Source organism: Oncorhynchus masou, chromosome 11 (genome assembly GCF_036934945.1).
Source record: "Oncorhynchus masou masou isolate Uvic2021 chromosome 11, UVic_Omas_1.1, whole genome shotgun sequence".
NCBI classification, from domain to species: Eukaryota; Metazoa; Chordata; class Actinopteri; order Salmoniformes; family Salmonidae; genus Oncorhynchus; species Oncorhynchus masou.
In genome coordinates, this window is record NC_088222.1 from 58795475 (window position 1) to 58811241 (window position 15767).

General features: G+C 46.1%; 1 protein-coding gene across 6 annotated transcripts in view; it reads left to right on the plus strand.

Annotated features, from left to right (window-relative positions):
- Nucleotides 1-15767, plus strand: part of LOC135548887 (glutamate receptor 4) — a 184262-nt gene that overhangs the window by 79070 nt on the left and 89425 nt on the right. For all 6 annotated transcript variants that reach the window (XM_064978952.1, XM_064978956.1, XM_064978955.1 and 3 more), the window contains one exon: nt 11344-11583. In XM_064978952.1, coding sequence (XP_064835024.1) covers nt 11344-11583 — 240 coding nt within the window. The remainder of the gene's footprint in view (nt 1-11343; nt 11584-15767) is intronic.

Here is a 15767-nt window from a genome sequence, read left to right on the forward strand (position 1 = left end):
TATGACTTTCCTGAAGTGGATCCTCTGTTTGGACCACCACCCAGGACAATGGATCTGGTCCCAGTAGGCGACCCAAAACAACTGCGCCGCAGAAGGGGCAGACTGAGCGGCCTTCTGGTCAGGTTCCGTAGACGGGCACACTGCCCATCACTCCAGAGTATACTACTCGCCAATGTCCAGTCTCTTGACAACAAGGTAGATGAAATCCAAGCACTGTTGCCTTCCAGAGAGACATCAGAGATTGTAACATTCTCTGTTTCACGGAAACAATGCTCACTCGGGAGTCGGTACAGCCCGGTTTTTTCACGCATTGTGCCGACAGAAACAAAGATCTCTCTGGTAAGAAGAAGGGCAGGGGTGTATGCCTTATGATTAACGAGTCGTGGTGTGACCGTAACAACATGCAGTAACTCAAATCCTTTAGTTCACCTGATCTAGAATTCCTTACAATGTTGACCGCATTATCTACCAATCTTAGATTATAATCACAGCCGTGTATATCCCCCCCAAGCAGACACCTCGACGGCCCTGAAAAAACTTAATTGGACTCTATGTAAACTGGAAACCACATATCCTGAGGCTGTATTGTAGCTGGGGATTTTAACAAGGCTAATCTGAAAAATTTATGGAGCCTTGTTATCAGCATATCGAATGCGCGGCCTGGGCTGGGAAAATTCTGGATCATTTTGTTGCTCCCAGCCTATAGACAGAAATTAAAACAGGAAATGCCCGTGCTCAAGTCTGTTCAATGCTGGTTTGACCAATCTGATTCCACACTCCAAGATTGCTTCGATCACATGGACTGGGATATGTTCCGAATATCCTCAGACAACAACATTGATGTATACTATGATTCCGTGAGCGAGTTTATTAGCAAGTGGATCAGTGATTTTGTACCCACGGTAACAATTAAAACCTTCCCCAACCAGAAACTGTGGATTGATGGCAGCATTCGCTGCTTTTAATCATGGCAAGGCGACTGGAAACATGACAGAATACAAACAGTGTAGCTATTCCCTCCGCAAGGCAATCAAACAAGCTAATCGTCAGTATAGAGACAAAGTAGTCTCAATTCAACGGCTCAGACACGAGAGGTATGTGGCAGGGTCTACAGTCAATCACGGACTACAAAAAGAAAACCAGCCCTGTCGCGGACCTCGATGTCTTGCTCCCAGACAAACTAAACAAATTCTTTGCTCGCTTTGAGGACAATACAGTGCCACTGACATGGCCAACTACCAATACCTGCGGGCTCTCCTTTACCGCAGTCAACGTGAGTAAAACATTTAAACGTGTTAACCCTTGCAAGGCTGTCGGCCCAGACGGCATCCCTAGCTGGGTCCTCCGAGCATGCAGAGACCAGCTGGCTGATGTGTTTACGGACATGTTCAATCAATCCCTATCCCAGTCTGCTGTTCCCACATGCTTCAAGAGGGCCACCATTGTTCCTGTTCCCAAGAAAGCTAAGGTAACTGAGCTAAATGACTATCGCCCCGTAGCACTCAATTCCGTCATTACGAAGTGCTTTGAGAGACAAGTCAAGGATCATATCACCTCCACCCTACCAGACACCCTAAACTCACTCCAATTTGCCCCAATAGGTCCACAGACGACGCAATAGGAATCACACTGCACACTGGCCTAACCCATCTGGACAAGAGGAATACATATGTAAGAATGCTGTTCATCGATTACAGCTCAGCATTTAACACCTTAGTACCCTCCAAACTCGTCATTAAGCTCGAAACCCTGGGTGTCGACCCCGCCCTGTGCAACTGGGTCCTGGACTTCCTGATGAGCCGCCCCCAGGTGGTGAGAGTAGGAAACATCTCCACCCCGCTGATCCTCAACACTGGGGCCCTACAAGGGTGCGTTTTCAGCCCCCTCCTGTACTCCCTGTTCACCCATGACTGTGTGGCGATGCAAGCCTCCAACACAATCATCAAGTTTGCGGACGACACAACAGTGGTAGGCTTGATTACCAACAACGACGAGACGGCCTACAGGGAGGACGTGAGGGCCCTCGGAGTGTGGTGTCAGGAAAATAACTTCTCACTCAACATCAACAAAACAAAGGAGATGATCATGGACTTCAGGAAACAGCAGAGGGAACACCCCCTATCCACATCGACAGGACAGTAGGTGCAAAGTTTCATCTTCCTCAGCGTGCACATCACGGACAAACTGAATTGGTCCACCCACACAGACAGTGTGGTGAAGAAGGCGCAACAGCGCCTCTTCAACCTCAGGAGGCTGAAGAAATTTGGCTTGTCACCAAAAACACTCACAAACTTTCACAGATGCACAATCGAGAGCATCCTGTCGGGCTGTATCACCGCCCGGTACGGCAACTGCTCCGCCCACAACCGTAAGTTTCTCCAGAGGGTAGTGATGACCGCACAACGCATCACCGGGGGCAAACTACCTGCCCGCCAGGACACCTACAACACCCGATGTTACAGGAAGGCCATAAAGATCATCAAGGACAACAACCACCCGAGCCACTGCCTGTTCACCCCGCTATCATCCAGAAGGCGAGGTCAGTACAGGTGCATCAAAGCTGTGACCAAGAGACTGAAAAACAGCTTCTATCTCAAGGCCATCAGACTGTTAAACAGCCACCACTAACATTGAGTGACTGCTGCCAACATACTGACTCAACTCCAGCCACCTTAATAATACAATTTGGATGTAATAAATGTGTCACTAGTCACTTTAAACAATGTCACTTTATATAATGTGTACATACCCTACGTTACTCATCTCATATGTATATACTGTACTCTATACCATCTACTGCATCTTGCCTATGCCGTTCGGCCATCGCACGTCCATATGTACATATTCTTATTCATTCCTTACACTTGTGTGTATTAGGTAGTTGTTGTGAAATTGTTAGGTTAGATTACTTGTTAGATATTACTGCATGGTCGGAACTAGAAGCACAAGCATTGCGCTACACTTGCATTAACATCTGTTAACCATGTGTATGTGACCAATAAAATTTGATATCCCTCACAGAATACAGAGAGATCTATCTCCACCTAAAGGCATATCCCTCACAGAATACAGAGAGATCTATCTCCACCTAAAGGCATATCCCTCACAGAATACAGAGAGATCTATCTCCACCTAAAGGCATATCCCTCACAGAATACAGAGATCTATCTCCACCTAAAGGCAATTTCCTCATCTCGATCCATAGCCAATGTGGGATGTGTCCCAATTGGCACCCTATTGCCTTTGTCTCGCTACGTTTGACCAGAGAATAGGGTGCCATTTGGGACGCTCACATGGAGTTCTGCTGTTGATGTTGTTGATATTGTAGCTCGTCTTTTTTTATTGGAAATAACAGCAGGCTGCTCGTTAGTGGTTCTGTTCATTTCCGGGGGGAGAGCGAGGGAGAGGAAGAGAGAGAGAGCTGGAGAGGGAGAAAGAGAGTGAGATGGAGGAAAAGGGAGAGAGACCGGACAACTGGACAGTCTGAGCCCTGTGTTAGTCAGCAACAACATGTTCGTCACTGCAGCTTAGACATAACTACAGACATTTAACTGTAGAGAGAGGGGGAAAGACAGAGAAAGAGGGGGAGCGAGAGAGAGCAGGGGACAGAGAGAATGAAAGAATAGACAGAGACAGCGTGATGAATGATGTACAGTATTTATGTTTGCAAAGTGCTAATCTCTGCTTATAAGGGCACAAGACGAGAACCAAAAGCTCCTATATTTATTATGACAAAGGAAGTAGGCAAAGGCAGGTCGGGGACAGGCGAGAGTTCATAAACCAGGTCAGAGTTCCAAACAGTGCCAGACATTAGGCAGTCTCAAGGTCAGGCCGGGCAGGGGTCAGAAACCAGATACGAGTCCAAAACAGGACAAGGGGAAAGGCAGGCTGGTAGTCAGAACAGGCAGAATGGTCAGGCAGGCGGGTTCGGAGTCAGTACAGGCAAGGGTCAAAACCAGGAGGACTAGAAACAAACAGCCTGGGAAAGAAAGGAGCAAGGAAAACTGCTGGTTGACTTGGCAAACAAGACAAACTGGCACATGGATATATACACTGGGGAGAGACAGGAAACACAGGGATATATACACTGGGGAGAGACAGGAAACACAAGGATATATACACTGGGGAGAGACAGGAAACACAGGGATATATACACTGGGGAGAGACAGGAAACACAGGGATATATACACTGGGGAGAGACAGGAAACACAGGGATATATACACTGGGGAGAGACAGGAAACACATGGATATATACACTGGGGAGAGACAGGAAACACATGGATATATACACTGGGGAGAGACAGGAAACACAGGGATATATACACTGGGGAGAGACAGGAAACACATGGATATATACACTGGGGAGAGACAGGAAACACAGGGATATATACACTGGGGAGAGACAGGAAACACATGGATATATACACTGGGGAGAGACAGGAAACACATGGATATATACACTGGGGAGAGACAGGAAACACAGGGATATATACACTGGGGAGAGACAGGAAACACAGGGATATATACACTGGGGAGAGACAGGAAACACAGGGGTATATGCACTGGGGATAATAAGCGACACTTGGAGGGGGTGGAGACAGTCACAAGGACAGGTGAACCAGATCAGGTTGGGGTGAGACAGGAAACACAGGGATATATACACTGGGGAGAGACAGGAAACACAGGGATATATACACTGGGGAGAGACAGGAAACACAGGGATATATACACTGGGGAGAGACAGGAAACACAGGGATATATACACTGGGGAGAGACAGGAAACACAGGGATATATACACTGGGGAGAGACAGGAAACACAGGGATATATACACTGGGGAGAGACAGGAAACACAGGGATATATACACTGGGGAGAGACAGGAAACACAGGGGTATATGCACTGGGGATAATAAGCGACACCTGGAGGGGGTGGAGACAGTCACAAGGACAGGTGAACCAGATCAGGGTGGGGTGAGACAGGAAACACAGGGATATATACACTGGGGAGAGACAGGAAACACAGGGATATATACACTGGGGAGAGACAGGAAACACAGGGATATATACACTGGGGAGAGACAGGAAACACATGGATATATACACTGGGGAGAGACAGGAAACACATGGATATATACACTGGGGAGAGACAGGAAACACAGGGATATATACACTGGGGAGAGACAGGAAACACAGTGATATATACACTGGGGAGAGACAGGAAACACAGGGATATATACACTGGGGAGAGACAGGAAACACAGGGATATATACACTGGGGAGAGACAGGAAACACAGGGATATATACACTGGGGAGAGACAGGAAACACAGGGATATATACACTGGGGAGAGACAGGAAACACAGGGATATATACACTGGGGAGAGACAGGAAACACAGGGATATATACACCGGGGAGAGACAGGAAACACAGGGATATATACACTGGGGAGAGACAGGAAACACAGGGATATATACACTGGGGAGAGACAGGAAACACAGGGGTATATGCACTGGGGATAATAAGCGACACCTGGAGGGGGTGGAGACAGTCACAAGGACAGGTGAACCAGATCAGGTTGGGGTGAGACAGGAAACACAGGGATATATACACTGGGGAGAGACAGGAAACACAGGGATATATACACTGGGGAGAGACAGGAAACACAGGGATATATACACTGGGGAGAGACAGGAAACACAGGGATATATACACTGGGGAGAGACAGGAAACACAGGGATATATACACTGGGGAGAGACAGGAAACACAGGGATATATACACTGGGGAGAGACAGGAAACACAGGGATATATACACTGGGGAGAGACAGGAAACACAGGGGTATATGCACTGGGGATAATAAGCGACACCTGGAGGGGGTGGAGACAGTCACAAGGACAGGTGAACCAGATCAGGGTGGGGTGAGACAGGAAACACAGGGATATATACACTGGGGAGAGACAGGAAACACAGGGATATATACACTGGGGAGAGACAGGAAACACAGGGATATATACACTGGGGAGAGACAGGAAACACAGGGATATATACACTGGGGAGAGACAGGAAACACAGGGATATATACACTGGGGAGAGACAGGAAACACAGGGATATATACACTGGGGAGAGACAGGAAACACAGGGATATATACACTGGGGAGAGACAGGAAACACAGGGATATATACACTGGGGAGAGACAGGAAACACAGGGATATATACACTGGGGAGAGACAGGAAACACAGGGATATATACACTGGGGAGAGACAGGAAACACATGGATATATACACTGGGGAGAGACAGGAAACACATGGATATATACACTGGGGAGAGACAGGAAACACAGGGATATATACACTGGGGAGAGACAGGAAACACAGGGATATATACACTGGGGAGAGACAGGAAACACAGGGGTATATGCACTGGGGATAATAAGCGACACTTGGAGGGGGTGGAGACAGTCACAAGGACAGGTGAACCAGATCAGGTTGGGGTGAGACAGGAAACACAGGGATATATACACTGGGGAGAGACAGGAAACACAGGGATATATACACTGGGGAGAGACAGGAAACACAGGGATATATACACTGGGGAGAGACAGGAAACACAGGGATATATACACTGGGGAGAGACAGGAAACACAGGGATATATACACTGGGGAGAGACAGGAAACACAGGGATATATACACTGGGGAGAGACAGGAAACACAGGGATATATACACTGGGGAGAGACAGGAAACACAGGGGTATATGCACTGGGGATAATAAGCGACACCTGGAGGGGGTGGAGACAGTCACAAGGACAGGTGAACCAGATCAGGGTGGGGTGAGACAGGAAACACAGGGATATATACACTGGGGAGAGACAGGAAACACAGGGATATATACACTGGGGAGAGACAGGAAACACAGGGATATATACACTGGGGAGAGACAGGAAACACATGGATATATACACTGGGGAGAGACAGGAAACACATGGATATATACACTGGGGAGAGACAGGAAACACAGGGATATATACACTGGGGAGAGACAGGAAACACAGTGATATATACACTGGGGAGAGACAGGAAACACAGGGATATATACACTGGGGAGAGACAGGAAACACAGGGATATATACACTGGGGAGAGACAGGAAACACAGGGATATATACACTGGGGAGAGACAGGAAACACAGGGATATATACACTGGGGAGAGACAGGAAACACAGGGATATATACACTGGGGAGAGACAGGAAACACAGGGATATATACACCGGGGAGAGACAGGAAACACAGGGATATATACACTGGGGAGAGACAGGAAACACAGGGATATATACACTGGGGAGAGACAGGAAACACAGGGGTATATGCACTGGGGATAATAAGCGACACCTGGAGGGGGTGGAGACAGTCACAAGGACAGGTGAACCAGATCAGGTTGGGGTGAGACAGGAAACACAGGGATATATACACTGGGGAGAGACAGGAAACACAGGGATATATACACTGGGGAGAGACAGGAAACACAGGGATATATACACTGGGGAGAGACAGGAAACACAGGGATATATACACTGGGGAGAGACAGGAAACACAGGGATATATACACTGGGGAGAGACAGGAAACACAGGGATATATACACTGGGGAGAGACAGGAAACACAGGGATATATACACTGGGGAGAGACAGGAAACACAGGGGTATATGCACTGGGGATAATAAGCGACACCTGGAGGGGGTGGAGACAGTCACAAGGACAGGTGAACCAGATCAGGGTGGGGTGAGACAGGAAACACAGGGATATATACACTGGGGAGAGACAGGAAACACAGGGATATATACACTGGGGAGAGACAGGAAACACAGGGATATATACACTGGGGAGAGACAGGAAACACAGGGATATATACACTGGGGAGAGACAGGAAACACAGGGATATATACACTGGGGAGAGACAGGAAACACAGGGATATATACACTGGGGAGAGACAGGAAACACAGGGATATATACACTGGGGAGAGACAGGAAACACAGGGATATATACACTGGGGAGAGACAGGAAACACAGGGATATATACACTGGGGAGAGACAGGAAACACAGGGGTATATGCACTGGGGATAATAAGCGACACCTGGAGGGGGTGGAGACAGTCACAAGGACAGGTGAACCAGATCAGGGTGGGGTGAGACAGGAAACACAGGGATATATACACTGGGGAGAGACAGGAAACACAGGGATATATACACTGGGGAGAGACAGGAAACACAGGGATATATACACTGGGGAGAGACAGGAAACACATGGATATATACACTGGGGAGAGACAGGAAACACAGGGATATATACACTGGGGAGAGACAGGAAACACAGTGATATATACCCTGGGGAGAGACAGGAAACACAGGGATATATACACTGGGGAGAGACAGGAAACACAGGGATATATACACTGGGGAGAGACAGGAAACACAGGGATATATACACTGGGGAGAGACAGGAAACACAGGGATATATACACTGGGGAGAGACAGGAAACACAGGGATATATACACTGGGGAGAGACAGGAAACACAGGGATATATACACTGGGGATAATAAGCGACACCTGGAGGGGGTGGAGACAGTCACAAGGACAGGTGAACCAGATCAGGGTGTGACACTGCTGGGCATGTGGCCACAAATTGGACTGTTTTTTTCTTCATGCGTTTCAGCCAATCAGTTGTGTTGGGACAATGTAGGAGTGGTATACAGAAGATAGCCCTATTTGGTAAAAGACCAAGTCCATATTATGGCAAGAACAGCTCAAATAAACAAAGAGAAATGACAGTCCATCATTACTTTAAGACATGAAGTTCAGTCAATATGCCAAGAACTTTGAAAGTTTCTTCAAGTGCAGTCGCAAAAACCATCAAGCGCTGTGATGAAACTGGCTCTAATGAGGACCTCCACAGGAAAGGAAGACCCAGAGTTACCTCTGCTGCAGAGGATAGGTTCATTACAGTTAACTGCACCTCAGATTGCAGCCGAAATAACTGCTTCACAGAGTTCAAGTAACAGACAGATCTCAACATCAACTGTTCAGAGGAGACTGCGTGAATCAGGCCTCCACGGTCGAATTGTTGCGAAGAAACCACTACTAAAGGACCAATAAGAAAATCTAATTGCTTGGGCCAAGAAACACAAGCAATGGACATTTAGACAGGTGGAAATCTGTCCTTTGTTCTGAAGAGTCGAAATTTGATGTTTTTGGTTCCAACCGCCGTGTCTTTGTGAGATGCAGAGTAGGTGAACGGATAATCACCGTATGTGGTTCCCACCATGAAGCATGGAGGAGGAGGAGGTGTGATGGTGAGGCGGGTGCTTTGCTGGTGACACTGTCAGTGATTTATTTTGATTTGAAGGCACACCTAACCAGCATTGCTACCACTATAAGGGCACAGGGTGAGTCCCAGATGCAGACATGGGAGGCAGATGGTTCGAGTCTCTGATATTTATTATAATCCAACGGGCAGGCAAGAGAATGGTCGTGGACAGGCACAAAATCATAAGGTCAGAGTTCAGGAGGTACAGAGTGGCAGGCAGGCTCGAGGTCAGGGCAGGCAGTATGGTCAGGCAGGCGGGTTCAGAGTCAAGGCAGAAAACTTGGAGGACTAGTAAAAGAGATAAGAAAAGGCAGGAGCATGGAGGTGGATGGAGACATTCACAAAGACAGGTGAAACAGATCAGTGTGTGACAACCACAGCATTCTGCAGCGATACGCCATCCCATCTGGTTTGCACTTAGTGGGACTATCATTTGGTTTTCAACAGGACAATGCACACCTCCAGGCTGTGTAAGGGTTATTTGACCAAGAAGGAGAGTAATGGAGTGCTGCATGAGATGACCTGGCCGCCACAGTTACCTGACATCAACCCAAGTGAGATGGTTTGGGATGAGTTGGACCACAGAGTTAAGGAAAAGCAGCCAACAGGTGCTCAGCATATGTAGGACCTCCTTCAAGACTGTTGGAATAGCATTCCAGGTGAAGCTGGTTGAGAGAATGCCAAGACACTGCAAAGCTGTCATCAAGGCAAATGGTGGCTACTTTGAAGAATCTCAAATATAAGATATACTTTGATTTGTTTAACACTTTTTTGTTTACTACATGATTCCATATGTGTTATTTCACAGTTTTGATGTCTTTATTAATATTCTACAATGTAGAAAATAGTACAAATAAAGAAAAACCCTTGAATGAGTCTGTGTCCAAACCTTTGATTGGTACTGTACGTGGCGTTTAGGTGTGTTTACCCTCCACTGGACGCAACACACAATGTTACATGATGAATGTTAGGCTACAAATTGATGCAACGTAACAGTGCGCTGGCACAGTGTATGTTGCTGCTCAATTTCTCCTACATGACTGGGACATGAAAGCCTTGATAGTGTGCAAATCACTCTCTGCTTCAGGAGAGATGGAGAATGAGAGTTACATAGAGTTGCGATGCGAGACAGTAGTGGTTGGTTCTAGCGTGTTGACACACGTCGTTGTCTAACGGTTTGTAGAACAATTGGAGGAAGAAACTCAGAAGGCATCAAAGCCGTGGTTTTCTCTCTCGGCTCTTTCTATCTCACTTTCTTCCTGTCCCTCTCTCCCTCTCCTCTACATCTTCTTCTTCAGCCCTAGGTGTTCACAAGCTGCAAAGAGAGGGACTCCCAACAACACTGGAACACTACGAAAAAATAAGGCTGTCAAACCCAGCGTAGCAACAATAAAACAACCACAAAAAAACATGTTTATCTGTTCCCTTTATAATGGAACAGTTCAAACGCTTTGAACACACTTTTTACCCATGTGCCACGCACTTCGTCGTGCAGGAAGACGTCAGCATAACCGTTCGTTATGGTGTGTTTTTTAAGCACACACGAACACACACAACACCACAAGGCACAAGCATTTTTCTATTACAGCCGGTGTGCTTGTCTCCTACAGGTCATATCTTATCACCATACCCACTGGTTTATTAGCAGATAGAGAGAGAGAGGTGACAAAAGGAGGTCGAGAGAATCATTAAACTAGAAATCATCTTTTAAGATTTGATATTTTGTGGATGTTTTGGGTAGTTGTTATTCCATAGGCAACAAAGGGCTTCTCTTGTAGAGATTTGAATGGGTTGGTGAACTATCTGTAATGTCTCTCTCTCTCTACCACTGTCTGCTTTCTGTACTCGCCCTCTATTCTTACATGCACCATTTCTCCCTTTAAGAGATTCAAATGTTTAGTAAACTAATTTAGTAACTAACTTATTTCTCTTTCTCTCTCTCTCTCTCTTCCCCCCTTCCATACCTCCTCCACAGTCTGCTCGCAGTACTCGCGGGGTGTATTCGCCATCTTTGGCCTGTACGACAAGCGCTCGGTGCACACGCTGACGTCGTTCTGCGGGGCGCTGCACATCTCCCTCATCACGCCCAGCTTCCCCACCGAGGGAGAGAGCCAGTTCACGCTGCAGCTTCGACCCTCCATCCGCGGGGCGCTGCTCTCGCTGCTCGACCACTACGACTGGAACAAGTTTGTCTTCCTCTACGATACGGACCGGGGTAAGTACTTATATTTGTGTGTGTTGATGTGTATGATGACGTTTACCTTTTTTAAATTTTTTGAAAATTTTACCCCCTTTTTCTCCCCAATTTCGTAGTATCCAATTATTAGTAGTTACTATCTTGTCTCATCGCTACAACTCCCGTACGGGCTCGGGAGAGACAAAGGTCGAAAATCTTACATCCTCCGAAACACAACCCAACCAAGCCGCACTGCTTCTTAACACAACGCATCCAACCCGGAAGCCAGCTGCACCAATGTGTCGGAGGAAACACTGTGCACCTGGCGACCTTGGTTAGCGTGCACTGTGCCCAGCCCGCCACAGGAGTCGCTGGTGCACGATGAGACAAGGATATCCTTACCGGCCAAACCCTCCCTAACCCGGACAACGCTAGGCCAATTGTGCGTCGCCCCACGGACCTCCCAGGCTTGGCTGGCTGCGACAGAGCCTGGGCGCGAACCCAGAGTCTATGGTGGCACAGCTGGCGCTGCGATGCAGGCCCCTGACGTGTACCTTTTTAAGTCTTAATGCAATCAGGAAGTTGCTCCACTGTGTATGATTACATCATACTACTGAATTGACCTTTTAGTTTGTCACTGACAGTGGTAAGTCATTGTAATGATACTTAATAATTTATTGGATTTATACACTGATTGTACAAAACCATACAAAAACTGCTCTTTTCACCGTCATTGTAAATAAGAATTTGTTCTTAACGGACTTACCTAGTTAAATAAAAAATATATTAAAAATATATATATATATATAAATTCCCCGACATAGACTGACCAGGTGAATCCAGGTGAAAGCTATGATCCCTTATTGATGTCCCTTGTTAAATCCACTTCAATCAGTGTAGATGAAGGGGAGGAGACAGGTTAAAGAAGGAATTTTAAGCCTTGAGATAATTGAGACATGAATTGTGTATGTGTGTACAAGGGGGGAATGGGCAAGACAAAAGATTTAAGTGACTTTTAAGTTTGTCAAGAACTGCAACCCTGCTGGGTTTTTCACGCTCAACAGTTTCCTGCGTGTATCAAGAATGGTCCACCGCCCAAAGGACATCCAGCCAACTTGACACAACTGAAGCACTGGGGTCAACATGGGCCAGCATCCCTGTGGAACGCTTTCAACACCTTGTAGAGTCCATGCCCTGATGAATTGAGGCTGTTCTGGGGGGGTGCAACTCAATATCAGGAAGTTGTTCCTAATGTTTTGTACACTCAATGTATAGCGCTTCAAAGCTTTTCCAGTACCTCAAAGTGCTATACATAGTAAATGGAGAGATGGAAATTATATTTAAAGGTCACAGGTGTATGTTGATGTCGTAACCGTGGGGGGGGGGGGGGGCACATTAAATTGACTTGCGGGAAGGATTTGCCAAGGCCACCGGTTGTTGCAGGTCTCTGTCCCATAGGCACTTGTAAATCGGAAAAGAGTGAATAGGTGCAATTCAGAGGCCATGGTAAAGTCACAACCATATTACTAATAGTGGTCCAATTCTTTCAGTTTCTCACACCGTAAAGGGCCATTGGAAGGAGAAATGGAGGCTGTGCTTATATTGATTAGAAGGGAGTTATAATAGACTTAGAGATTTAGAGTGAATAACAGCACTTATGTTGTCACATAGGAATGAGAGGCTAAGAGTCAGTGGATGAGGTGCCTTTGCTTACATTGGAGGCGTGGGTTTGAATCCCACTTCTGACACCATGGGTGTTAATCAATATTCATACTACGTACTCCACACTCTCCTGCACCGAGTGCATTCTCCGAAGATGTTTTCTTGAGTCCGTTCTTGTGAGGACAAGAGTATGGAGAGTGCATAAAACATTACATTTGAGAAGCACTCTCACTCCCCCTACTGTATTGCCTCACCTCCCATTCACTGCAATTTCTTCCAGCCAGGACAATGACAATAGAGACGAAACAAGATATACACAAAGCATATTGTTTAACTTCATAATTATCAGCTAGCTACATGTGAATCGTAATGGTCTAACTAGTTAAACGACCAAAGGACCTTAATGTTATGCCAGGTTGATGTCAATTTTTTGTGGGTAGCTAGCTACCACGTCTTAATGGCTAGCTAGCTAGCTACCACTTCTTAATGGCTAGCTAGCTAGCTACCACTTCTTAATGGCTAGCTAGCTAGCTACCACTTCTTAATGGCTAGCTAGCTAGCTACCACTTCTTAATGGCTAGCTAGCTAGCTACCACTTCTTAATGGCTAGCTAGCTAGCTACCACTTCTTAATGGCTAGCTAGCTAGCCAGTTGACCCTATTGCCTTACTATGGACATACCCATTCACTGAACCTTCTTCCAGCCAGGGCAATGGCAAGGGACAAAACAAGATATACACAAAGTTTTATTTCATAACTATCAGATAGCTATATATGAATTGTAATATTCAAGCTAACCAGATAGTTTAAAAATGACCTAAAACTATGCAAGGTAGATGTCAATTCTTCGTGGGTAGTTAGCTACTAATTATTTGTGGCTAGCTAGTTAGCTAACAGTAGTAGTTAGCCAGTTCGCCCTATTGACTTACTATTGGCTTGCAATCTACACAGACTGCAGTGGGTATTGTAGGCAGGTAAGCATGCCAAAATTAACACACAATATATTTATTAACGTTTACAAGATGCAATATTGTAGTCAGGCAACATATAAGATGTGAATAGGCAACATTTCATTCCGAAGTCAGTTTATTTTCTCTTGCTTCAGCTCAAATAATGGTTTCAATAAATGTAGTGTCGTTTTTTTAATTGGTTGCGTCATATTTCTGTCCATACTTTTTATTTGCATCGATACATGCTTTGAAACGTGTACAAGCGGAGAACACATCCGTTTCGCATACTTTGATTTGGACTCCTGCTCCGACCCTCCCATGGCTCCAGATTGCGTGCTCGGAGTATGCATATTGAGAAACATCCCATGTTATGTTTGTTCCTTGATGAATTGACAAGCTGGGGGCATAGGTTTAGCTACTTTTAATAACAAGATGATTGAGCTAGCTAAACTACATTGGTGTGTAGCTATGCAAGGCATTCTAACAATCACTTTGTGCATGGTGCGTTGCATTATGGGAACGGTAGTCTTTATTATTAACACATAACACAGTGACAAGTGCCACCTCTAAATGGGACTCCAGCCTGCTGCAGTAACTGTACAGTAGTAGTGTGTTGGGACCAAGAGCTGGGACCAAGACACAGCAAAGGCTTTGCTTTGTTTATCTCCAAGGTCATATATATTACAAAGATGTACACGATCTGCATTTAGTCATTAATAATGTGTCAGTGTAATGTGTATCTATGGCTCTTTGTATTCAGGACATCAACTACAGTCCTTAGAAATAGAATGTCTAGAATCAGAGATTATTGGTAATTATGGTCCAGACCCGGCATTGCCTACTCTGATCTATCTCAATTACCCCGGCTCTATGTGGAAACCCATACAGTGGAAGTGTGAATGGATGCTGTCCTAAAATAATGGCTGTCTGTGCTATCTGGTGGACGGGCATGTCTTGGGGCCAAAGGGGGCAACAGACCAAATCTACCAATCGATACACAAGTGCAGCGATGTCGGGTGCAGAGAGGTGTCCTGTCAGGGAAGTGGAATAGGGAACCACGCTGGGGGGTAATGAAACAAAGGAAAGGATCTGTTCCAAATGGCACCATATTCCCTATTTAGTGCACTACTATTGACCAGAGCCTTGTTGGATGCAAATGGAGCCTGGCCAAAAGATGTGCACTATAAAGGGATTAGGGATGTAGCCCAAGTGAGAAGCGGAGATAACGGGGATTGTCCATGGACAGCAGTGTCTTTCCAGGAAGCCGCTAGCGTCGCTGTAGTATTAATAGAAATGTGTTTTTTTTACTCTCTCCCACTCTGGGTAGAGGTACTTTCCAGGAAGCTGCTAGCGTCACTGTAGTATTAATAGAAATGTGTTTTTTTTACTCTCTCCCACTCTGGGTAGAGGTACTTTCCAGGAAGCCGCTAGCGTCACTGTAGTATTAATAGAAATGTGTTTTTTTTACTCTCTCCCACTCTGGGTAGAGGTACTTTCCAGGAAGCTTTTTACTCTCTCCCACTCTGGGTAGAGGTACTTTCCAGGAAGCTGCTAGTGTCGCTGTAGTATTAATAGAAATGTGTTTTTTTTACTCTCTCCCACTCTGGGTAGA